The 25309-nt window shown below is 42.4% G+C and overlaps 1 protein-coding gene across 6 annotated transcripts in view; it reads left to right on the plus strand.

Moving 5' to 3' along the window:
• Positions 1-25309, plus strand: part of RFTN1 (raftlin, lipid raft linker 1) — a 209168-nt gene that overhangs the window by 86747 nt on the left and 97112 nt on the right. For all 6 annotated transcript variants that reach the window (XM_010377152.2, XM_010377151.2, XM_030933480.1 and 3 more), the window contains exon 3: positions 4017-4203. In XM_010377152.2, the coding sequence (XP_010375454.2) occupies positions 4017-4203 (187 nt within the window). The remainder of the gene's footprint in view (positions 1-4016; positions 4204-25309) is intronic.

Here is a 25309-nt window from a genome sequence, read left to right on the forward strand (position 1 = left end):
TTGGTAGGCTATTAATTATTGCCTCAATTTCAGAGCCTGCTATTGGTCTATTCAGGGATTCAACTTCTTCCTGGTTTAGTCTTGGAAGAGTGTAAGTGTCCAGGAAATTATCCATTTCTTCTAGATTTTCTAGTTGATTTGCATAGAGGTGTTTATAGTATTCTCTGATGGTAGTTTGTATTTCTGTGGGGTCCGTGGTGATATCCCCTTTATCATTTTTTATTGTGTTTATTTGATTCTTCTCTCTTTTCTTCTTTATTAGTCTTGCTAGCGGTCTGTCAATTGTGTTGATTTTTTCAAAAAACCAACTCCTGGATTCATTGATTTTTTTGGAGGGTTTTTTGTGTCTCTATCTCCTTCAGTTCTGCTCTGATCTTAGTTATTTCTTGCCTTCTGCTAGCTTTTGAATGTGTTTGCTCTTGCTTCTCCAGTTCTTTTAATTGTGATGTTAGAGTGTCAATTTTAGATCTTTCCAGCTTTCTCTTGTGGGCATTTAGTGCTATAAATTTCCCTCTACACACTGCTTTAAATGTGTCCCAGAGATTCTGGTATGTTGTATCTTTGTTCTCATTGGTTTCAAAGAACATCTTTATTTCTGCCTTCATTTCGTTCTGTACCCAGTAGTCATTCAGGAGCAGGTTGTTCAGTTTCCATGTAGTTGAGTGGTTTTGATTGAGTTTCTTAGTCCTGAGTTCTAGTTTGATTGCACTGTGGTCTGAGAGACAGTTTGTTATAATTTCTGTTCTTTCACATTTGCTAAGGAGTGCTTTACTTCCAATTATGTGGTCAATTTTGGAATAAGTGCGATGTGGTGCTGAGAAGAATGTATATTCTGTTGATTTGGGGTGGAGAGTTCTATAGATGTCTATTAGGTCCGCTTGGTGCAGAGATGAGTTCAATTCCTGGATATCCTTGTTAACTTTCTGTCTCGTTGATCTGTCTAATGTTGACAGTGGAGTGTTGCAGTCTCCCATTATTATTGTATGGGAGTCTAAGTCTCTTTGTAAGTCTCTAAGGACTTGCTTTATGAATTTGGGTGCTCCTGTATTGGGTGCATATATATTTAGGATAGTTAGCTCTTCCTGTTGAATTGATCCCTTTACCATTATGTAATGGCCTTCTTTGTCTCTTTTGATCTTTGATGGTTTAAAGTCTGTTTTATCAGAGACTAGGATTGCAACCCCTCCTTTTTTTTGTTCTCCATTTGCTTGGTAGATCTTCCTCCATCCCTTTATTTTGAGCCTATGTATGTCTCTGCATGTGAGATGGGTCTCCTGAATACAGCAGACTGATGGGTCTTGACTCTTTATCCAGTTTGCCAGTCTGTGTCTTTTAATTGGAGCATTTAGTCCATTAACATTTAAGGTTAATATTGTTATGTGTGAACTTGATCCTGCCATTATGATATTAACTGGTTATTTTGCTCGTTAGTTGATGCAGTTTCTTCCTAGCCTCGATGGTCTTTACATTTTGGCATGTTTTTACAATGGCTGGTACCGGTTGTTCCTTTCCATGTTTAGGGCTTCCTTCAGGGTCTCTTGTAAGGCAGGCCTGGTGGTGACAAAATCTCTAAGCATTTGCTTATCTGTAAAGGATTTTATTTCTCCTTCACTTATGAAACTTAGTTTGGCTGGATATGAAATTCTGGGTTGAAAATTCTTTTCTTTAAGAACGTTGAATATTGGCCCCCACTCTCTTCTGGCTTGTAGAGTTTCTGCCGAGAGGTCTGCTGTTAGTCCGATGGGCTTCCCTTTGTGGGTAACCCGACCTTTCTCTCTGGCTGCCCTTAAGATTTTTTCCTTCATTTCAACTTTGGTGAATCTGGCAATTATGTGTCTTGGAGTTGCTCTTCTCGAGGAGTATCTTTGTGGTGTTCTCTGTATTTCCTGAATTTGAATGTTGGCCTGCCCTACTAGGTTGGGGAAGTTCTCCTGGATGATATCCTGAAGAGTGTTTTCCAACTTGGTTCCATTTTCCCCCTCACTTTCAGGCACCCCAATCAGACGTAGATTTGGTCTTTTTACATAATCCCATACTTCTTGCAGGCTTTGTTCATTTCTTTTTCTTCTTTTTTCTTTTGGTTTCTCTTCTCGCTTCATTTCATTCATTTGATCCTCAATCGCTGATACTCTTTCTTCCAGTTGATCGAGTCGGTTACTGAAGCTTGTGGATTTGTCACGTATTTCTCGTGTCATGGTTTTCATCTCTGTCATTTCATTTATGACCTTCTCTGCATTAATTATTCTAGCTATCAATTCTTCCACTCTTTTTTCAAGATTTTTAGTTTCTTTGCGCTGGGTACGTAATTCCTCCTTTAGCTCTGAGAAGTTTGATGGACTGAAGCCTTCTTCTCTCGTATCGTCAAAGTCATTCTCTGACCAGCTTTGATCCGTTGCTGGCGATGAGCTGCGCTCCTTTGCAGGAGGAGATGCGCTCTTATTTCTTGAATTTCCAGCTTTTCTGCCCTGCTTCTTCCCCATCTTCGTGGTTTTCTCTGCCTCTGGTCTTTGATGATGGTGACGTACTGATGGGGTTTTGGTATAGGTGTTCTTCCTGTTTGATAGTTTTCCTTCTAATAGTCAGGACCCTCAGCTGTAGGTCTGTTGGAGATTGCTTGAGGTCCACTCCAGACCCTGTTTGCCTGGGGATCAGCAGCAGAGGTTGCAGAAGATAGAATATTGCTGAACAGCGAGTGTACCTGTCTGATTCTTACTTTGGAAGCTTCCTCTCAGGGGTGTACTCCACCCTGTGAGGTGTGGGGTGTCAGACTGCCCCTAGTGGGGGATGTCTCCCACTTAGGCTACTCATGGGTCAGGGACCCACTTGAGCAGGCAGTCTGTCCGTTCTCAGATCTCAACCTCCGTGTTGGGAGATCCACTGCTCTCTTCAAAGCTGTCAGACAGAGTCGTTCGCGTCTGCACAGGCCTCTGCTGCTTCCCCTTTTGTTGTTTAGCTGCGCCCTGTCCCCAGAGGTGGAGTCTACAGAGACAGGCAGGTTTCCTTGAGCTGCTGTGAGCTCCACCCAGTTCGAGCTTCCCAGTGGCTTTGTTTACCTACTTACGCCTCAGTAATGGCAGGCGCCCCTCCCTCAGCCTCGCTGCTGCCATTTCGGTTAGATCGCAGACTGCTGTGCTAGCAATGAGGGAGGCTCCGTGGCCGTGGGACCCTCCCGGCCAGGTGTGGGTATAATCTCCTAGTGTGCCCGTTTGCTTAAAGCGCAGTATTGGGGTGGGAATTACCCGATTTTCCAGGTGTTGTGTGTCTCAGTTCCCCTGGCTAGGAAAAGGGATTCCCTTCCCCCTTGCGCTTCCCAGGTGAGGCAATGCCTCACCCTGCTTCAGCTCTCGCTGGTCGGGCTGCAGCAGCTGACCAGCACCAATTGTCCGGCACTCCCCAGTGAGATGACCCCAGTACCTCAGTTGAAAATGCAGAAATCACCAGTCTTCTGTGTCGCTCACGCTGGGAGTTGGAGACTGGAGCTGTTCCTATTCGGCCATCTTTCTCCATTATTATTTTATTTCATTTTTGAGACAATGTCTTGCTCTGTTGCCCAGGCTAGAGTGCAGTGGCCTGATCATGGCTCACTGCAAACCTCCCCGTTTCCGGCTGAAGCGATCTTCCCACCTCAGCCTCCTGGGTAGCCAGGACCACAAGCACCAGCTAATTTTGAGGGACTTTTTCTTTTTTTTTTTTTTAGAGATCAGGTTTCACCATGTTGCCCAGGCTGGTCTCAAACTTCTGGGCTCAAGCGATCTATCTGCCTCGGCCTCACAGAGTGCTGGGATTATAGGCCTGAGCCACCACGCCTGGCCAACATCCAATTATTAATGCCTTTGGGTGATTTGGAAAATGACAGGCTGCTTATAAAGTCTGTTTGAAGACAGTAAAAACTGGGACAAACTCATTTTAGCAGTGACCTAGAGGATCCTCCCCGAGGGCAAGGGAAGCGGGGCTTGGGCAGGGCTGGGTGGGCAATGTGGTGGGTTTCTGATGAGCCTCTCCTCTCTCCACTCCAGCGGAGCTCCCTGCGTCTTCAGCGGTGAGGCTGGCCTCCCTGCGTGACCTGCCCGCCCAGCTCCTGGAGCTGTACCAACAGGGCTTCTGTCTGGCAGCCCTGCACCCCTTCGTGCAGCCCACCCATGAGCGGGAGAAGACGCCCCTGGAGCACATTTTTAGAGCCATCCTGATCAAGAAAACTGACAGGTAAGGCTCCATGGGTGAATGAGTAGCATCCTGTTGTGGCTAAGGTATGCTCAATAGAGGAGGGGAAGTGAGAGGATGGGGTTGGGGGTTGAAATTTGCATGCTGTCCTCAGAGCCTCAGCCCTCAGACAAGTGAGGCAAAAAGTTAGACAACCAGAGAGGTTTCCTAGCATCCTGCGATGAAAAGCAAATGCATGTCCAACTGCAAGTAGAGAGTTCCATTTTGCATTCTTTCTCTCTTTTAACTCACTGGATTAAACTCAGCTAGAAAAATATCTCCTTAGAAGAAGTGTACACCCAGAATGATGCGGCCAGTAAAAGTGCAATACTCTTAAACTGAAAGTCATGGCCGGAAAACACAATGATTTTGTTTAGAGGTTATATACAAACTTAATGGCTTCCCCCAAAGTCTAGAAATACTTGAACATTTTGCACCTACCATAAATTCTGTCAATCGCTTGACAGTTAAAAAAATACAAAAAATACACACCGCCTAAATCAAATGCTATAATTGGTTTGGTCTTGATTTAGATTTTCAGGGCTTGGGGATGTTTTTCCAATTGGCTTGCCTGGTTGAATGTTTATGCCTATATTTCAATTGAGCCTAATTAAGAAAAAGAAGTGGGGTTAGTCTTTCAAAAGGAACAATATTAATTTTGTTTTTCTTAAAATAAACAATGAGGGTGGGATGGAGAGAGCAGTATGTTTTTCCTGCTTTCATAAAAATTAAAATTAAAATGAAGTCTGGGAAAGGAAATCAATTTTGTCTTTTGGCCAACTATCATAGAAGGAATGACAGCATGTGCCACATTTTTAAAAGGGAGTGCAGAGCAGCTCCTCCTTGTTCTCTCTTTTTAAAGTCACTTTGCAGGTAGACAAAGCATTTGGCTGGTGTGCTCACAAGGGACAGCTGTGAGGCATGAGGTTGCGTGACTAAGACTGACTCCTCTTTCCTTTCCTTTCCTTTATTTCTTCATGGTTGATCAAGCTCTGGGGCTCTTAGACTACATCAACACACATTAGAATTTGAAGTGAAAGGTGGTGCATGTTTTTGCTCAAACCCAGAATTCACACATTTTTGGGTAGGGCGAGACTTTTCTCAATGTCTGCCTTTTATGTGTATTAGTTTGTCTTTCTCTCTCTCTCTCTCTCTCTTTTTTTTTTTTTTCCCCCGTAGAAACGAGGTCTTGCTATGTTGCGTAGGCTGGTCTTGAAATCCTGGCCTCAAGCGATCCTCTCACCTTGGCCTCCCAAACCACTGGGATTACAGGTGTGAACCACTGAGCCTGGCTGCATATTGGTTTCTTTTATTTTCTTTTTTATTTCTTTGAGATGGGGTCTCACTCTGTCACGCAGGCTGGAGCACAGTGGCATGATCTCAGCTCACTTCAACTTTTGCCTCTCCGGCTCAAGCCATCCTCCCACCTCAGCCTCCCAGGTAGCTGGGACTGCAGGTGCATGCCACCACACCTGGCTAATTTTTTAATTTTTGGTAGAGACCAGGTTTCACCATGTTGCCCAGACTGGTCTGGAACTTCTGAGCTCAAGAGAGTTTCCCACATAGGTCTCCCAAAGTGCTGGGATTATAGGTGTAAGCCACCACGCCCAGTCCATTATTGGTTCCTTTATGTTGATTGGCTGTTGATCATTATCTAGGTCAATCACAAGAAGAAACTATTCTGGGGGCTGCAGTGGTTTTAAATGACACTGACACATAGGATATGTATAATGACAGTAGCTTATATTTAGTGAGCACTCACTGTATGCCAGGCTTGATCATTATCATTTCATCTGTATCATATGCCTATGAGGTTTCCTAGCATCCTGCGATGAAAAGCAAAAGTGTTATTTTTGTTCCCATTTTAAAGGCAGAAGATTCTCTTGATCTCAGAAGTTCCAGACCAATCTGGGCAACGTAGCAAGACCTAGTATCTACTAAAAATTTTAAAAATTAACTGGGTGTAGTGGCGCATGCCTGTAGTCCCAGCTACCCGGGAGGCTTAGGTGGGAGGATTACTTGAGCCCAGGAACTGGAGGCTCCTAGGATGTGACTGTGTGACTGCATTCCAGCCTGGGTGACAGAATGAGATCCTGTCTCAAAAAACAAACAAACAAACAGAAAAAAAAAGCAAAAAAAACCCCACAGTACTGAGACACAAAGGTTGAGTTGTCAAGGCCGCACGGATGGCAGCCAGCAGAGCTCTGCCTTGCTCCCAGGAAGGCTGACTCCCGTACCTGCATTCTTAATCGGCATGTAGTATGTGCTGAGTTCCTTTACCCACAATTCTTACAGAGAACCACGTTAGGAAAAAAAAAAAGTGGGGGAGGATATATTTGATCTTCCATAAAGAAGTACTTTTATTACTCAACATTTCCCCCATTTTACCCCTCAGTAGTCTGTAAGTAAATCAGAATTTCAGCAAGGAAACAAAACAGACAAATGTGTTGTATGGACTACGTAAGGCATCCACGGGGCTCCCGCGATTCTATTCTGCAGGTTATCCGAGCGGCCTTAGCGTTTAAAGGAGACAAGTCCATTTGGGTCAGATCACCGGCTCGTCCTTCAGTGTGATCTGCCATAGGAGGTGACATGAGCTCAGGACATGGTCTGAGCTTAACTCAGAAAGTGAAGGCGTATCTTTTTTTTTTTCTCCCTGCTGTGGAGCAACACTTCTCAAACTTTAATGTGCCTGTGAGTCTCCTGGGGATATGGTTAAAGAACAGAGTCTGATACAGCAGGTCTCGGGGGAGGCCTGGGACTCGACATTTCTAACTGGTTTCCAGATGGGGCAGATGCTGATGGTCCGTGGCATGCACTTTCAGTAGCAAGGGTGTAGAGGACCTAATTCTTGCCTAGCTTCATGCCTGGCACTCAGCAACACTGCTGGGGCTTGCCATTCTACTCCTAGGAGAGCTGTAAGCACCAGGCTAGGTAAGAAAGAACACAGGACTCGGGGCCAGGAGCCTGCGTTCTAGGCTGCACTTGGCTACTAGTAACTAGTGTTGTGCAAGGGGCACATCAGTGGATTTTTCTTGGCCTCCATTTTCTAGCTGCTACAATGAGGGGCTGGTACTACATGATTTGCAAGGCTTGCACCAAACTCTGAGTTATCTGATGGGACAAGATGGGTGAGGAAGCCCCTCTTCAGAAATAAGAACCACCACTTTGGGGAATAGTGCATTACAAGCCAGCAGTGAAGCTGGGGGCTCAATAGGGACTATTTACTTCCACTGAGGTAGCGTGAACAAATGAACTTACTCTCCAGAAGACAAAAATGAGCAAACTATTGAGAGGAATAGACATTGTATGCAGGAGGATTTTCAAGAAAGGGAAGTTGGCAGTCTCCTTGGGTTTGAGCTCACTTTCATCCAGAGTTCCTGAACTGCCTGCCTGGTGACCTCAATGAACATTTCAGCTCCTGGACAAGCAGATCCAGAAAAGGAAATTCCTTGGGTAACTTTGTGTTGGGTCTTTGGAACCGCCTTTTTTGGAAAAAAAAAAAAAAAAAAAAAAGCAAAAGTTTGACAATTTATCATGTAAAACAAGGCAAAAATAATCAAGAGGATCACCCCCACTTCCAGCCCCAATAGTATTGGATGGGAGGAGTGGTGGAGGTTGGAAGCAGAGTCATTGTAACATATAATTTTAAAGTACAGGAATTTTCTCTCCTAGCAAATGCAATAACTGCATTTTTTTTTTTTTTTTTTTTTTTTTTTTTTTGTATTATGAGGAAAAGACCTCAACGATCTTAAAAATAAGCAAACAAAAAAAATCAGGGCCAGGCACAGTGGCTCACACCTATAATCCCAGCACTTTGGGAGACCAAGGCAGAAGATTCTCTTGAGCTCAGAAGTTCCAGGCTAGCCTGGGCAATGTAGCGAGACCTAGTATCTACTAAAAATTTTAAAAATTAGCTGGGTGTAGTGGCGCATGCCTGTAGTCCCAGTTACCCGGGAGGCTGAGGTGGGAGGATTACTTGAGCCCAGGAGCTGGAGGCTCCTGGGATGTGACTGTGTGACTGCACTCCAGCCTGGGTGACAGAATAAGATCCTGTCTCAAAAAACAAACAAACAAACAAAAGCAAAAGAACCCACAGTACTTTTTCTTTATCAATAGGGAGTTTAAGTGGTAAAAACAAAACAAAGGAAGACTTTTGTGATTAATTTTTAATTCAGACAGTTAAAGTGATACTTTTCACAAAGTCTGCCAAAGTTCTGACAGCTATAGATGCTGTTAAATGAAATGAGTTAGCTGTTAAAAGAGAAAGAAATACTTGGCTAACATTTTTCAAGTGGCACACATTGAAAGAGATGTAGATACACGTTTTCGATTATTGTTGGTCCAAATGAAGTTCATTACCAAGAATCACCATGAGATGACTGTGTGAAACTTCAATATCAACCTAATGTGTTTGAAGGGTTCACATAAAATTTTTAGCAAATAACTGGGCTTTGGGATATGTCAGAACCACCAAACAGAACCCCTCAAGCCTGCATTTATTCCCTTACCCATTCACAAACACTTGCTGGGTGTGTACTCTTTTCAGGGTATTGTGCTAGGAGCCCTATGTGGTGGGAAGTTAGAGGGTGCAAGTACCAGGCTCAGTTGAATGTGGAGCCTGCCTTCCAGGCACTTGCAGTCTAATTAAGTAAATGAGATGTGTGTCTCATGCCACGGGAGTTTGGGAGAAGGAGATGCCACTTCTCACTGGAAGGGAAACCAAGGAAATGTTTCAGGAGGGGCAGCTTTTAACTTGGGCCTGATTTCTTTTGGGCAGACATGGGGAGTAATGAGCATGAGGCAGGAAGAGTTTATTTAAATCTCCTAATGAAATGTTTTCTAGTGGTATTTGAGTAATTGGAGAGCATCGTTGACAGTCTAACTAAATTATTAATGAGTCATTCCAAAAGTAGTTCTCAAGTGCAGTAATGTTCGTCTGAGCTCACTGCCATTTTGACAGATTTCACTTACATCCATGAAAAATTACCTGATCTTTTCTTTTGAAAATTCTAATAACTGCCATTTCATTTTACCATGGCAGGCCTAGCCACACATCTAACTGTAAATTGTTCCTAATTCTAAGTGCGTTGAATTTAGGCAAGTCAGTTACTTTGACTCAAGTTACTTTGACTCAAGAATGAATAGCTGAATATGAAATACTTAGCGAACAAGTAGAAAGAGAGTTTGTACTTCATTTTCTCAACTCTTTCTTTGGAACACTTAGTGATTTTTAATAGACAATATAGTTGCACTCACTCTGAATTCTAAGTATAGTTAAGTGATCCTTCATTTTTTTCAAGCAGTTTTCCTTAGAATGAGTTGCTAAAGATCTTGAAACTTGATGGCTAGGAGAAGTCAGTTATTAGAACGTCACTTCTGATGTTTCACGAGTGTGGGTTTAATTCTAGGTTGTTTCATGGTTTTAGATGTAAGTGCAGTACCAAAATGCATAGTGCTGGTCATTTTTCAGCTGTTGAATTGTCATTGTTCACACATGGAGCTAGGGTGTCATTGGTGTGTTTTTCATCATGGATGAGTTGAAGTCATTTGGCTATAGCTTTCGTAGAGTAATGCCTTACATGGTCCAGGGACCAGGACACTAAGGAACTCTGTGGACATTTATCAGGCACCTTTTGGCCTAGGACTGGGATGGGGGCACATGGAGGAGCTATAGTTAATGCAGAGGCTGCAATTCTAAAACTCTTTTGGAAGGTGGAAAATGTGTACAATCAAAGTTACCCTTGAAAATCTTTTGAAGTGCCCATAAAATGTAATACTGTGGCATCTCTCTACCTGACCGATGCATGTTGTCCTTCAGGACTGGATCAGATTGCTTTTCCAACAGTGAACGCTATGGGGAGGTAAGCTGGTTTGGGTTTATAGTGAGTATTCATTGGAATCACACCTAGGGTGGTGAAATGTTTGCACCTAGGGAGGTGTTTGTGGGAATTGACATTGAGAGAACAGGAACTCCACGTCTCCCTTCTCGAGTTCATTCTGGGGAACATCTGCCTATTGAATAGAATAACTGGCACTGTTTTAAGTGGTAAACATTTATCCCTTTTAGCTGGATTTTTCTAAGGTAAGCATGTGTATGTAATTCACCATGCAAAGATGACTCTAAGGAGCTCCTAGATTTCAAGAAACTTATCTATCTACTAGGGCGCTGCAAAAAATATATATACAAATTATATAATTGCCCAGCTAAGTCTACAGGTCTTGGTTTGAATCTCTAACCTGAAATTTGTTAGTAAGAGTGTTTTAGAAAAGGAGGCTCTGCGGCTCTCATTTGCTCTGAGTTGGGCATGATGGGTAGATTGGAATAGGGAGAGAAATAGTGGGAAGGGCCTCCCCATTATTGACATTGTGGAACAAGTGGAACGTGGTGTCCAAAGGGAAACAGTGGGAGGGCAGGCATGAGAAGTCTGGGGGCCTGATGCTGGAAACAAGCCTGGGGGAGGCTGTGTGTGGAGCTGTGGTGAGCCCCTCAGGCCGGGGCCCACTTCTATAGCTGCTGACTTAGCCAAGGCTTGTTCTAGTCCTTGTTCTAGAACAGATTCCTCCAGTGATCCTTAGCAGAGATGCAGTGGGTTGCTGAGAGCTAGAGTGAGCTGCTGCATCCCAAATTGACCATATGCTTGGAGTCTGTGAAATGTTTCCTCTTAGGCCATATCAGCAAGCTGTACTCAGCAACACAGATGACTCATTGAGTCAGGCTTGACCACCCAGGGTCAAGTGATGCAAGAGAAACAATTCTTTTGGCTTTTGCTGTTTTATTTCCAGGAAAGTAAATCTCAGAGAATGCTAAGCCCTTATCCTTTGTTTCTCCTCTTGAGGCCCAGAACCTAAAATCCTGAAGACTCTGTCTTTATTCTAAGACAGAGCTTGCAAAATCAGATCCCTACAGCGGCCTGACTCATTGAATGGGGACTCTTGGGAAGTGGTGAGTCAATGCCTCACCTCTGTCCTATGGTTATCAGGTGTTGCCAGGTCTTGTACTTTTTTCAAGAAAAGCCAGAAATCTGGGTTTTTATGTGAAAACTTCTCTTTTAGCCTCACTTTTCCAAAGTAGCATTGTTTGCCCGTAACCCATGCCACTGGCTGCCATCTTGCAGCCTCTGAGATTTCTGTGTAATGCTTACATCAGTAGAGGTAATCATGCACCCTTTGAGCTGCTCATCCTGCCTTCGACACACAGCAATTGCTGGAATCTCAGTCTCTCCTGTTACTGTGTTTCAGATGTCTGCCCACCTCCACTCCCTTTGCTGAATCCTCTTCCATCTTTGGATTCGGATTGCTTGCTCAGAGTGCCAGGCCTTGAATAGATGTTGCTCAATAGATTTTGCATGAATTGAGTGGGATAAAACCATGCCCTGGAACTTTGCTACAGATTTTCACTAAAGGACTATAAATTCATTATAAGATAGTTCTGTCTTTGGTTTACATATTTATCAGTAACAAAAGTATATCTTGATAATGCAGCCACATAGCACAGACCTCAAGTAATGGAACAGTCACACACACACACACACACACACACAATCCTTTCATTGCCAAAATAACAGTGATTTGCCACAAGAATAGATGTCCATTATTTTTCACTCTTCTTTTTCTTTAAAAAGACATTCAAAGGATGGCCTTCAAAGAAAGGAAATCTTTGCAGACCTTAAGTGAAGTACAAATGCATTATATTGCCTTTTTTTATAGCCTACAAGATAATATGAACATTTTCTTTGGCATTTGAAAAGGGCAAAATTGGGAAAGTACAAAATTATATTGAAACTAAAAAGAAAATCCTTTAAAAAATTATAGTCGAAAGTATCCTCTTTAAGTGGTCTTGTGTCTCTTCATGTCTAATTTTTACCAATTACCTTGACTCTTGGGAGAATTATAGGGCTTCTAGAAAAAGGTTTCATAATTAAGCGAAATACACAGGGGGTGGTAACGCCTACTGGGGTGTGCCCTAGAAAATGCTCACACGCGAGGCCGAGGATCAGCCCTGGAGTGCGCTGATTGTTGGAATCACACGTGGGGAAGAAAGTAACGGTGGGTTTAGCACTGATTGATGCATGCTACTGTGATGGGAAACTGCAGCCACTGGTTTATTCCCAGAGAGCAGACATTGAGGAAGGTGAATTCAGAGGTCTTGCTTAAGGCAGAGTGGGGAATGAGAAGGTGTTTGTTTAGCTAGTGGGTCATTATTTTGGATTCCGATTTAGGAAGGGCAAACACCCGTTGCTGGCAACTGCCCCTCCTTTCTGGTGTCGTATCTTTCCTCATCAGTTTTCTCGAGCTTCCTGAGGGGTGTGGAGGATTTGATTAGCTCTCAGGGCTGCCACCGTACCCCCTGAGGAGCTGTCCAGCATCACCAAGACTACCTCAATTTATTCCTCCTATTTTCCCATCTCACTCTGGAGTGACACCCTTTTTCTGGTGTGTTGAAGTTTCAGGATTCCCCGTTAATTATTGTGTTTGCACTTTCCAATCTAATATGCCAGTGTAAAGCCACATTCTCTTGGGGGAAAGAATTTTTTCCAATCCACACTCCTAAATGGCTTGCCGAGTTACTCTTATTCTCTTCCTCCAAAGCATCGGCCTTATCCCGGTGGAGAGAACGAGAGAGACGTGCATGGTTGGTGTGAGAGCTCATTTTCCTCACTGCTGTTCTATAGCTGTCCTTGATTGACCTGTGTCTTTCCCCACATTTTATTTTTTATTTTTATTTTTTTGTTTCTTCTGAGAGAATTAGCACACTAGTGATTTCCAACCTCTCCCCAGAACTATTTTGAAATGACAGACAACAGTGAGCAGGTACCCAAACAAAAGCAAAAGCACTAAATTTCTTTGAAATTTCCTGTTAATCTTAAAACTTGGGTGAATACTTCACTACCATGAAATGTCTATATTTGTTTTTTAAATAAAATCGAGGTCTCCTCTTCCCACATGTACATACAATCTTTAAATAAAAATTGACTCTCTAGAAAGATTTATTTGGTAGCATTGCAAGGTAGACTACAGGGACACTGAGACATGATTTTGAGAATCATATGCATACAGTGTAGGTAATTTAGTTGCAAATAATTTTACTAAAGCATTTGAGTTTTCTATTTACATGTCTATCTCATATGAAATATAGGAACTCGGATTGTCTTACTTTAAATCTTTGTGGCAGTCTTATATTGAATAGTCTATCTATTCAACTCTGTTGAGTTGAAAATTGAAATTTTTTCCTCTTTGTCAATCAGAAGTAACTTAGATTTTTTTGTGTGTGTTTTTCAAGCTGAAAAAGATATAATGGGCATTACCAGTGATGGGTCCTGGATAAGACTAGTAATAGAGTTTTACACTTTTAGATATGAATGCAGAAGTAGGTGAGATATAATGTTCAGATGCATATAAGTACATTATTAGTGATTTAAGTGTTCTTGAGATTTTGATATAATGGTTGTCTCTAAAATCTATCCAAATTTTACATTTTAAATGATTGAAAGATTGAACTATTTACAAAGATGTAAATGCTATAAAAATGCTATAAGTATATGAAGATATGATAAATATGAGTACATCATTTCATTCACTTCCTATTCATCGACCATGAGTTACAACTTAAAATGGCTACAAAGACTTTAAAAACCAAATTAGCAACTTGTATTCACATAACACCTGTTTCTGAGAGTCTGAGAGCACTTTGCTTCATTCCTGTATGTTTTCAGTATTATAATTAGTTCTCACTATGTCCTCATGATGGTTGTTTTTGTTGTTAATATTTGTCAAAAACATTATTGTGCTTTCAGCAGAGGTTTTAGACATGCACTCTTTTGTAATTGAAAGGTACCATGATCTTCCCTCATTCCCCACTTCTTATTTTAAGTCTTGGAAAATGAGGCTGAAGAAGTTCTCAATGACTTCTCAGTTCTGAAGTTTAGAGTGGGTAGTGGGAGTGCGTGGTGAGTATAGAACTCAAGTTCCATCTTGAGACTCATGGCACAGAAATACATCGTCTTTCAACTCAGAGGCCCCAGAGCTTATAGAAACATCCTCAGAGAATTCTGGGAATTTTCTGGGCTTTGTAGCATCCCCAGTCCCCATGGCTACACTGTGGGGTGAGAGGCTTTGCTAATTCCCCAGCTGGTTTTAGAATATAGGGCTGCTACTGCAAACCACTTAGAGCTCCCCACATGGCCCCATTCAGCAGGCTGGCTGGGTCTTGTCAGTTTCTGCACCAAATGATTATATGTAAATAATGGTTCTAGGATTATCAGTGTGTTTTTTTCCTCTCTGCTCCCTAAAAACTAAATAAAAATGTATTTATTACGTGTCTGTTGGGTCCTCTAAGGTAGCAGTCTTTGTTAGAGAGAATGAGATGGACACAGTTCCTGCTCGCGGGGAATTTGTAATATATTGCTATAGTTTAAGTCTCCAAAATTGCTCCGTCAAGCAACCTGGATCTCTTAGGAACATAATGCCCCCTTTTCTCGTAAAGAACATTTATGTGTTTGCAGGTACTTCTTCATATGATTTCTCATTTTTGATAACAGCCGTCATAGCTACCATTTATTTACTGCTGTGACTGGCTGGAGTCCTTGGTCATTGCTTCATGATTTACATTATCGTTATTCCCAAAAGCCAAGATGAAGGAAATGAGACTCAGAGTGGTACTTGTCCAAGCCAGTGTCCACACATTTCATGAGTGGAGAAACCAGGTTTCACATTGGCACCTGTCTTCTAATAGCATTCTTCTTTAATTGTTTGGCTATGAGAGCTAAGGTAGGTAAGGGTAGAATTTCTCAGCCTTGGTACTATTGACATTTTTGTGTATGGGACTGTCCTGTACATTGTGGGACATTTAGCAGACTCTCTGGTGTCTACTCACAAGATTCTACTAGCAAACCCCCCATCTCTGCGGTTGTGACAGATTCCAGACATTGCCTAATGTCTGCTGATGGGCAAAACTGCCCCCGCTTGAGAACCAGTGGGTTACTTAGGGAGTAAGACAGGGAGTCTAACTTTTATTTTCTTCTAGGTAGCCACCTTTGCCAAGAGCACTTACTAAGTTAACATAACTTTGCCATTGAATAAATGCCACCTTTATTATAGTTAGGATTTCTATATGTACATCCCAATCTATTCCTGATTCTTCATTGCTTCTTTGATCTACTTATTGATTTTTGTGCCAGAACCATGTTATTTTGATAATAAATTTGTAATGTATATTAACATCTAGTAGGGTACTATTCTTTTTTTTTTTTTTTTCCTTTTTTTTTTTTTTTGACAGAGTCTCACTCTGTCACCAGGCTGGAGTGCAGCAGCGCAATCTCGGCTCACTGCAACCTCTGCCTCCCAGATTCAAGTGATTCTCCTGCCTCAGCCTCCCGAGTAGCTGGGATTACAGGTACGTGCCACCACGCCCAGCTAATTTTTTTGTATTTTTAGTAGAGACGGGGTTTCACCATGTTGGCCAGGATGGTCTCGATCTCCTGACCTCGTGATCTGCCTGCCTCGGCCTCCCAAAGTGCTGGGATTACAGGCGTGAGCCACCACGCCTGGCCAGGGCACTATTCTTTTTTAGGATCTTGACGACTTTTGGACATTGATTTTTCCATATAAAGCCTGAAGTAATTTTCTTCAGTTCCTGGTAAACTCTGTTGAAATTGTAGTTACATTAACATACTAATTTAAGAAGAATTTCCACCTTGTGTTTTCAAGAATGTAATGTTCAATATTATTGTTGGAGGTAAATTTTATTTCAGAACTTCATAATAATTCTGGAAAATTCTCTGTACTATGTAAACAGTGGTTGCCAAAGTGGGGTAGACATATTTAATCTTGAAGGAGAACTGAGGTGTCCATTTTTGTATATTTTATTGAAAAATTAGGAAAGCGATGATGTATCATAATATTTAGCATTCAGGTTGAAGGTGGTGTCCTGGCTTGATGTGTACGTCAGAGGTCACCTGTGCTGTATGGAGCAGGAGGGACTGCAAAAGAGCTGGGTTCAGGGAAGCACTTCCAACTAAGATGTCAGTGAGGTGAATTAGTGGATCGCTTTTGGTAATTTTAGCTAAATTAACTCTCATGAAATATACACATGGCTTTAAAAATTTTGTATGAAGTGATTGCAAATGGAAGAGAATACCAGTAATGTAAATGTAAAATCCTTCTCTCTCTCTCATGCACACCTGCGGAAATGGCTACACTGACCTTTAAGAGCTTTGTGGGACATAGTGTGAGATTAAAACACAATGTCGGGCCGGGCACGGGGGCTCACACCTGTAATCCCAGCACTTTGGGAGGCCAAGGTGGGTGGATCACGAGATCAGGAGATCGAGACCATCCTGGCTAACAGAGTGAAACCCTGTCTCTACTAAAAATACAAAAAATTATCTGGGCTTGGTGGCAGGTGCCTGTAGTCCCAGCTACTCGGGAAGCTGAGACAGGAGAATGGTGTGAACCCAGGAGGTGGAGCTTGCAGTGAGCGGAGACCATGCCACTACACTCCAGCCTGGGTGACAGAGCAAGACTCCATCTCAAAAAAAAAAAAAAAAGAAAGAAAAGTGGATTATAGTTCCATTATTCTTAACAATGAATCTCATTTCAAGTGTATATTTTGCCTTGAGGTATTAGCTATTAATAGTGTGAACTCACTGTGATTATCATTATAAAATATTGCTTATTTCATCATTTCTCATGTTTACAATTTTCTGTTTTGTATATTTTGTTTTATAACATATGTAAGATGTTAGTACAGTGGTACTCAGGAATTTTTTTCTGGCAGGCTGTGTGATCAGAAAAATTTGGAGACAATTGATCCACTCAGCATTTGAGACTCACTGGAACTGGTGGTTCCTGAAGCAGTCAGAATCTTGCTACTCAAAGTGTGATCCATGGACCAGCAGCATCAGCATCACCTGAGAGCTCTTAGAGATGGAGACTCTCAGGTCTACCCAGACCTGTCAAATCAGAGTCTGTTCTTTAACAAGGTTCCAGATGATTAGTACACACATTAAAGTTTGAGAACAGAATTAAGCTGTGTTTTCCTGTAACACAGCCATTAGCCATGTATAGCCATTTAAATTGTTAAAATTAAGTAAGATTAAAAATTCATTTCTTCAGTTGCACTGGCTGCATTTCAGGTGCTCAGTAGCAAAACATGGGTAGTGGCTATTTTACTGAACTATACAGATATAGAACATTTCTCTCACCTAACTCAGTTAGGGGGTATAGGTGGGATGTTTTGGAAAAGAAGAAAACAATCAGCAAAGTTTAATGTGGAACATGTGTGTTCAATGCACATAGAGAAGAGGCTTCTTGTAACCTAACTGGACGGGCCCATGAGAGAGTCTTATGAACATCATTCCTATGTTGCTTTGCTAATTATTATCAGTGTGTTTTTTAATAATAGCAAAAAGCTATTATTGCTATTTTTGTTTGCAGATATGTGACTTTTCTGAACCAGTAAATGTCAGGCAGACTGCTTTTATTCAGTGTTCTATTTGCGTTAAAATATTATTAATTATGCATCGCTACTAATATTAGTTCTTTCTACATCTGTCAATGTAAAGGAGAGTCTTGCAGCATTCCAGAGAAAGCAGGACCCTCCCCCAGCTCCCATTCTGTGTGGCTGCTCTCCTCTTTTCTGTAGCCCAGCTCGCTGGGGATTGAAATTCTTCCACAACTCCATCAGACAGGGAGCACCGAGGCAAAGTTTGTCTGTTTTCCTCTTGGTCTTTACAATTAACAGTGCCCTCCTTGTAGTGCACAGTGGCTGATGGTTTGTCTCCCAGGGAGCCAGCCCTGACAGTAAGCAGTGAGATAGGATGATTTCTCTAGAATAAATAGCAGGATCGGATAGTTAAATGTCCCCAGTAATGTGTCCCCAGTAGGCGTGCACAGCTCCCTGAGAGAGTGTGTGGTGGGAGTATCACTTGCACATCTCCCCCGTCATGTCCAGAATATTCCCAGAGATACCAAACTCTTTTCAACAGAAGTGCTGAATGTCTTCTGGTGGAAGGGGAAGGGAATGTCGGAAGAAAGGACAGTGACTCATCTGTGGGTAAATTCTTCTCCTTCGTTGTGCTTCCTACTTCACAACTCCCCTGGGGGACCCTATACTGAGGTGCGTTATTTAAAGATTCGCTAGGATTTTTACTTGACTATTTTTTCTTCAAGTATTTCTTCAGTTTTGCTATAGGGGAAACTTTTAACTCCAACAGACTCATTGCATTTGTGTAGATTTGGTTCATTTTGCAAAGAGGTTCATAAAATTATGGGAAACCATTTCCCTATTGTACTGGGAGCATCTTTGGGAAGGTTCAGGTTATTCCTCTGCCCACAACCACCACCAATTGCAGGGACAAGAAATATTGCCCTTCCATCTGCCCACTCCCTTCGACAAAAATCTCAGCACAGTTCTCATTGCTGCTGTCCTAAAATATACTTCCTCTCTTCCTGCATCATACACACTGTCGCCTGCTTAATCTTCCCAGAATCTGTCGTAGTATCTTTCTTTTTTTTTTCTTTTTTTTTTTTCTTTTTTTTTGAGACGGAGTCTCGCTCTGTCGCCCAGGCTGGAGTGCAGTGGCCGGATCTCAGCTCACTGCAAGCTCCACCTGCCGGGTTTACGCCATTCTCCTGCCTCAGCCTCCCGAGTAGCTGGGACTACAGGCACCTGCCACCTCGCCCAGCTAGTTTTGTGTATTTTTTAGTAGAGACGGGGTTTCACCGGGTTAGCCAGGATGGTCTTGATCTCCTGACCTTGTGATCCGCCCGTCTCGGCCTCCCAAAGTGCTGGGATTACAGGCTTGAGCCACCGCGCCCGGCCTGTCGTAGTATCTTTCTAAGGCCACCCGTGACTCTTCTTTACTTCACAGTTAAGGCGAGTACCATCCTTTCTCACTAGCTTTGTTTCGCACTATTCTGCCCCGGTCACTGCACAGCCCACAGTCACAGACTCGCTCTCACAGTGGATTCACCCACACATTCCCTAGGCTTGTCATTATAGCCCCTGCTGAGTTGCAGGCAACCCGCACCTTCACACACCTTTTGCCTACCTGACCTATTTATTATTTCCATCATATAACTCATGCTTTTCTCAGTCTAGGTCTTCACTAATTTCTGTTCTCAGGCCTAGAATGTCCTTTTATCCATTGTCCCATGACTAACTTCCATACAGACTCAAAGACTCAGCTCACACGCGCCTTGCTCCTTCAGCTTTCCCGATCCTTGACACTGGAAATAATTGAATTCTCATAGCATTTCTGTTTATATACGGTCTATCTAGACTTGAGGGCAGGATCTAGACTTGAGGGCAGCGCCTTCAATCCCTCATATGTGGTCAGCAGCCGAGCAGGTGATGGATAGGTGAATGAGTAAGTGGAGATTTTTATTGTCATTAGTTATGCATGAGTTAATGAAACTAGGAATAGCCTTCTTTTTCTTGCATTGACAAATCTCTTTCAGATCTATAGCTCAGTTCTCTCCCTAATACTTCTTTAAAAAAAAAAAAAAAAAACTGTTCTGATTATTCTATCTGAGCTCGGTGTTGCTTTGGGAAACAAAATCTTAAAATTCCTTCCTGTTTCCCAGAGATAGAGAATTTGTTTCTGTCAACTGACATTTAGTATTTTTTTCCTGGCTGGAGAAGTGCCTAGTAATCTGTTTGTGTGTGTCACCATTTCTTTTGATTATTTCTAAATGAAGCAAAAATAACCCATTGATGAACTGCACATTCTCTCTCTTTTTCATAATGTCCTGGGAAAGAGAAGACATCGTTTAAACTGATGGTCTTTGAAGAGATCTAAGGGCTTTATGAACTGAAATGGGATTTATTACATGTTTATTATTTAAAAGTAATGTGTATCATAGTTTTTAGTAATATACTTATTTTTTAGAAGTGTAGTTTATAATAATTTTTTGACAGGCAATTGTTTTTTAGTGGCCTCATTTTAGATCTTCTCATGAGACCAAAATGTATATTCAACTTACTACTTGGCACTTTGTCAATGATTTGAGGGTTAACTGTTTTGCCCGTGACAATCACCAATGTTTAAAGCACTCATAAGCGGTAGCAGTACTTGTTACAAAAATGCTATTTTAACGTCTTAGGAAAGGGTTAGGTCCCACCACTGTGAGAGCAGAGTGAGGGGCTGTTTCAATGGGTCAGACAAGGCTGGGCACGGTTGCTCACGCCTGTAATCCCAGAACTTTGGGATGCCAAACTAGAGGATCGCTTGAGCCCAGGAATTTGAGACCAGCCTGGGCAACATGGCAAAACCCTGTCTCTATAAAAAATATAAATATTAGCCGGGTGTGGTGGTGCACACCTGTAGTCCCAGCTACTCAGGAAGGTGAGGTGGGAGGATTGCTTGAGCCTGGAAGGCCAAAGCTGTAGGCTTTTATATGAGAACAAAATGTCTAGATTATGTGCTTTGGTTTCAGAAAGAATCTTTCACTCATTGCCCATAGGCCTTTGAATTTGCAGCCCTCGTTTGGCCCTCTGACCCTTCCTCTGCCTGGAGAATGACTACACCACCCTTGGCAGATGCTGGGGTGGTGGTGAGTGAAGATCTCCAGGTACGTCTCTGAGTTTGCACAGTTTTCATTACAGTTGATGTTTGTGTATGAGTAATGAGGTCAGCCTGACAAAGAATAGGTGGTCTTTTATTATGTTCTGAAATAACCCTGACATCTGTAGCCAGTTGTGTTGACATTTGAATTTCTCTGGCATGTGGGCACGTAGACTCTTTGGTCTCTCCTTCCTTGCAGTTAGGAAAGGCTCATGTACAAGGGCTCAGTGTCCAAATCTACTTTCATATGTTTGTTTGACAAGCATTATTTAGTGTGTGTGTGGTTTTTTCACTTGTTCACATTCAGTTTTGGCCCAAGTTCTGGATATAAGGTGTTAAAGAAAGGAGGACTGTTTGGAATGACAGAGAAGTTCTGGAGGCCAGTTGCGGTGGCTGATGCCTGTGTTCCCAGCACTTTGGGAGGCTGAGGCGGGAGGATCACTTCATCTCAGGAGTTTGAGACCAGCCTGGGCAACATAGGGAGAACTCATCTTTACTAAAATTCAAAAAAAAAATTAGCCAGACATTGTAGCATGTGCCTGTAGTCCCAGCTACTTGGGGGGCTGAGGTGGGAGGATTGCTTGAGCCCAGGAAGTTGAGGCTGCAGTGAGCCCTTGATCATGCCACTGCACTTCAACCTGGGCAACAGAGCGAGACCCTGTCTCAAAAACAAAAAAAAAGAAAGAAAAACAAGTTCTGGAAATGGATAGCGATGGCGGTTGCACAACATTGCGAATGTACTTAATGCCACTGAATTGTACACTTAAAAATGATTAAAATGGTAAATGTTATGTGATGTGTATTTTACCATAATAAAAAAAAATTTTAAAGTAAGGAAAGCAAGAAGTTGGAAGTAGTTTTGAGTTTTTCTAACCAGAGGAGGCGCAGACCCCATTCTTCTATTTCCATATCCCTGGTCTTTTTCCTTGAAGGTTTATTTTCCTCTTAGAATGCAAGAGTCCACATAACTCATCTCTATAAGTCACTCTGTCTATTTTTCCCTTTTCCATGGACTTGTTCAGTTATGTCCCAAGGAAAATCTCTAGGAGAGTGGCAGATACAACATACCCCGCCTAGGAATAAGTTGAGATTTAACAGAAAAGTTGCAAAGGTATTACAGAGAATTCTCATATGCACTTCCCCACGTTTCCCACCACCGTTAATATCTTACATTACCATACTATGTTTGTGAAACTAAGAAATTGACATTGGTACTTCACTATTAATTAAACTGTAGATTTTATCATTTTTCTGTTAATGTCCTTTTTCAGTTCTAGGATCCAATCCAGGGTACTACACTGCATTTAGTCGTCTTGTTGTGATGGCTTTTTAAAACTTAACGGGGCTCAGATGTCTTAGTGGCTTCTCCATTGCCTCCAACAATCAGAACAACTCTGCTTATGTGCATTGTTAAAACTATGTTGCTACACTGTAAGGATTTGAGTTCACTTTGTCTTATTCATTCTTGATTTTCAGGAAATCACATCTCTGTCCATAGTATCCTTTCATTCTCACTTCTTTCAAGAAATTCCTTTGGAATGGTGAAGTAGAGCCTCTCAAATCTCCAGTGCTCTGTATAAGAAGGGGTCCCAAGATGTGAGATGGGTCAGAGCTCTTTTTAGTTCATTTTTCCCCAGGCTGTTTCTGAGAAATGACTCAGCAGCAAGAGGATGATTTTTTTTTCAAGAAGCCAAGCTATTCTGAACCCAAATCAACATTTAAATTTGACAATCTGCCCAATTTATATGATTATCTGCCAGATAATCATATAAACAGATTAACAGATTTCTTCACACCTATTTGCGTAGGGTATATGAAATCCAGTTTTCCTCTTGGGATTTCAAGAGGATAAGGAAATTGGAGAGAAGATTATACATTTGTTAATTGAGGAAATTGACAGGATGTCTCATACCCTTCTCCTTGACTTGCTCCCTTGATTTAAATTCCAGGAAAACAAACATGTTCTCTTGGTTTTCTTCCTTCTTCCCTGATTATTCTTTCTTTAGCTTCTTGGCTGTTTTATCCTCTTTTCTCCCCATCCTCTTCATGGTGGAGGGTCCCAAAATTAAATTCTTAACCCTTCTCTCGCTACATTAATGGAGATCTCATCTAGCCTCATGCTTTAAGTAATACCCGGAGGCTGATGACTCCCAAATTTATATCTCTAGCTGCCTTTCCTGCAGTCCAGACTGTTGTCCTGCCATTCAGACTTGAGTATATATATTCAAGTATATATATATATATACACTCAACTGTCTACCACACATCTCAACTTGGATGTCTTCTGGATATGTCATATTCAACATATCTGAAACTTGAATTATCTTTCTTCCCCCACTAAGCCTGTGCCACCCAACCCTTCCCCATCATAGTTCCGGCAAAGTCATCCACTCTCCCAGTTGCTAAGGCAAAGATCCTTGGAGTCATCTTCATCTGCTTTCCTCCTTCCACACCCCACAACCTGTTTGTATGAAAATCTTGAAGGTTTTACCTTGGAAATGTAACTGGAACCCAGCACTTCTCACTGCTGCTCGGACACTGTTGCCAACCCACTCTGAGCCACCATCATCTCCTGCCTGGACTACTTAGATGGGCTCCTGGCTGCCCCTTACAGCCAGAGAGATCCTTTTTAAAATTCACCATGTCATGTCACTTCTCTGTTCCATACCCTCCATGGACTTCCTCTGTCCTTCTGAGTAGAAGCCATTGTCTTCACCGTGGCCTGAATGTCTATACTATCCAGCTCCCCTGAGGCTCTCCAACTGTGTCTTCCTCCCTGAACCCTTCTGCACTGAGCCCCAGCCACAGGGCTTCTCTGCATGACCTCAGCTTAGGGCCTTTGCATGGGCTGTTGTTCCGTCTGCCTGGAGAGCTCATGGCCTGGATATTACCATGGTCCGGTCCCTTGCCTCCTGGAAGTCTTTATTCCAAATTTCACCTCTTCAGTGCAGCTATCCTGACTACCCTCATTAAAACTACAACTGTCTCCTTGCTGCCCCTGCCATTTACCTTACCCTGCTCTGTTTCTTTTTTCCTTTCCTTTTCTTTCTTCTTTTTCTTTCTTTCCTTTTTTTTTTTTTTTTTTTTTTTTGAGATGGGGTCTCACTCTGTTGCTCGGGCTGGAGTGCAATGGTGCGATCTTGGCTCACTCCAACCTCCGCCTCCCAGGTTTAAGCAATTCTGTCTCAGCCTCCCAGGTAACTGGGATTACAGACATGCACCACCATGCCTGGCTGATTTTTGTATTTTTAGTAGAGACAGTGTTTTGCCATGTTGGCCAGGCTGGGCTCTAACCCCTGACCTCAGATGATCCTCCCACCTCGGCCTCCCGAAGTGCTAGGATTACTGGCATGAGCAACCGTGCCCAGCCCTTTTCTTTTTTTTTTTTTTCAAGACTTCCCACCATTGGGCATACTCTGTTAGGTGCTCATGCATTACTATTGCTTATTGTCTTTCTCCTCCTATTAGATTGTGAGCTCCATGAAGGCAGAGATTTTGTTTCTTCTATCTATTGATGACTGCTAAAGTATAGTACCTGACACAGTAGTAGTTTGGTCCATATTTAATGAATGAATGAGTAATTATGAACTGTGAAATGTGCTAGGAAGGAAAAGTAAGAACACAATTATAGATGATAATAATAGACCCGTAGCAGGTAGGATTTGTTGAGCCTGGATGTTGTACCTCTGTGCTAAGGGCTTTGCTTCTTTTTGTCCTATTTAATACTTAGAGCAATGTTAAGAGATAGCGCCGTATAATATCCCATTCAATAGTGAAAGAAACTGAAGCACAGAAAGTTTAATTGCCCAAAGGCTCCCAGCTGGTGTATTACCTACCTCTAGTTAGCTCTAGCACCAGTAGCCTCTAACTAGTAAATCTGTTGGAATTTACCAAGTTGCAGATGGTGAGTGATGGGGAAGCATATTTTATTATTAGTCATACTCTCCTCAGAGTGTCTTTATTTAATTGGACAATGCTTAGTGTTAATTTCCAGATAAAGTAGGCTGGGTGGAGCTGGGGGCGGGGGGGGGGCCTTTTGCTGTTAGTCAACCCTGCGTGCATCCCCAGAAATGCATTCTGTGTTTTCTTTTACTTACTGTTTAAAATCAGATATCTCTGTCCTTTCCAAAAGTGGAAGCCATCTGGACTTCTGTCCAGGGGAAGTTGGGTGGTTTCCCATATTCTCTTCCAGGATGATACAATGACATGGCCCTTTGGGGAGCATACCTGGTATTTCCACTACCCCATAGGAAGGTGGCAGTGCCTGCTCAGCCAGGAGTTTCAGGTTAATGCTTCTTTCATAGAAACTAGGTTGATAGCAGAATATTTATTCCTTTGTCCTGTGGTACCTTGGACAACCAGGCCACAGCCCCTGGAAGTCACTTCTAGGACATGTCCACTTCTGTCTCCCAGGGTGGTCCCTGTCCTCAGGGACACAGAACACGCCTCACCTGATGGAGGCTGCTGTCAGATGTCTGGCTGGATTTTGTGGGTTTGGGCCTAGTCCTGGCCACCAGTGGGTGGCCTGTTCTAAGCATGAA

The sequence above is a fragment of the Rhinopithecus roxellana genome, chromosome 1 (genome assembly GCF_007565055.1).
Source record: "Rhinopithecus roxellana isolate Shanxi Qingling chromosome 1, ASM756505v1, whole genome shotgun sequence".
Taxonomy (NCBI): Eukaryota; Metazoa; Chordata; class Mammalia; order Primates; family Cercopithecidae; genus Rhinopithecus; species Rhinopithecus roxellana.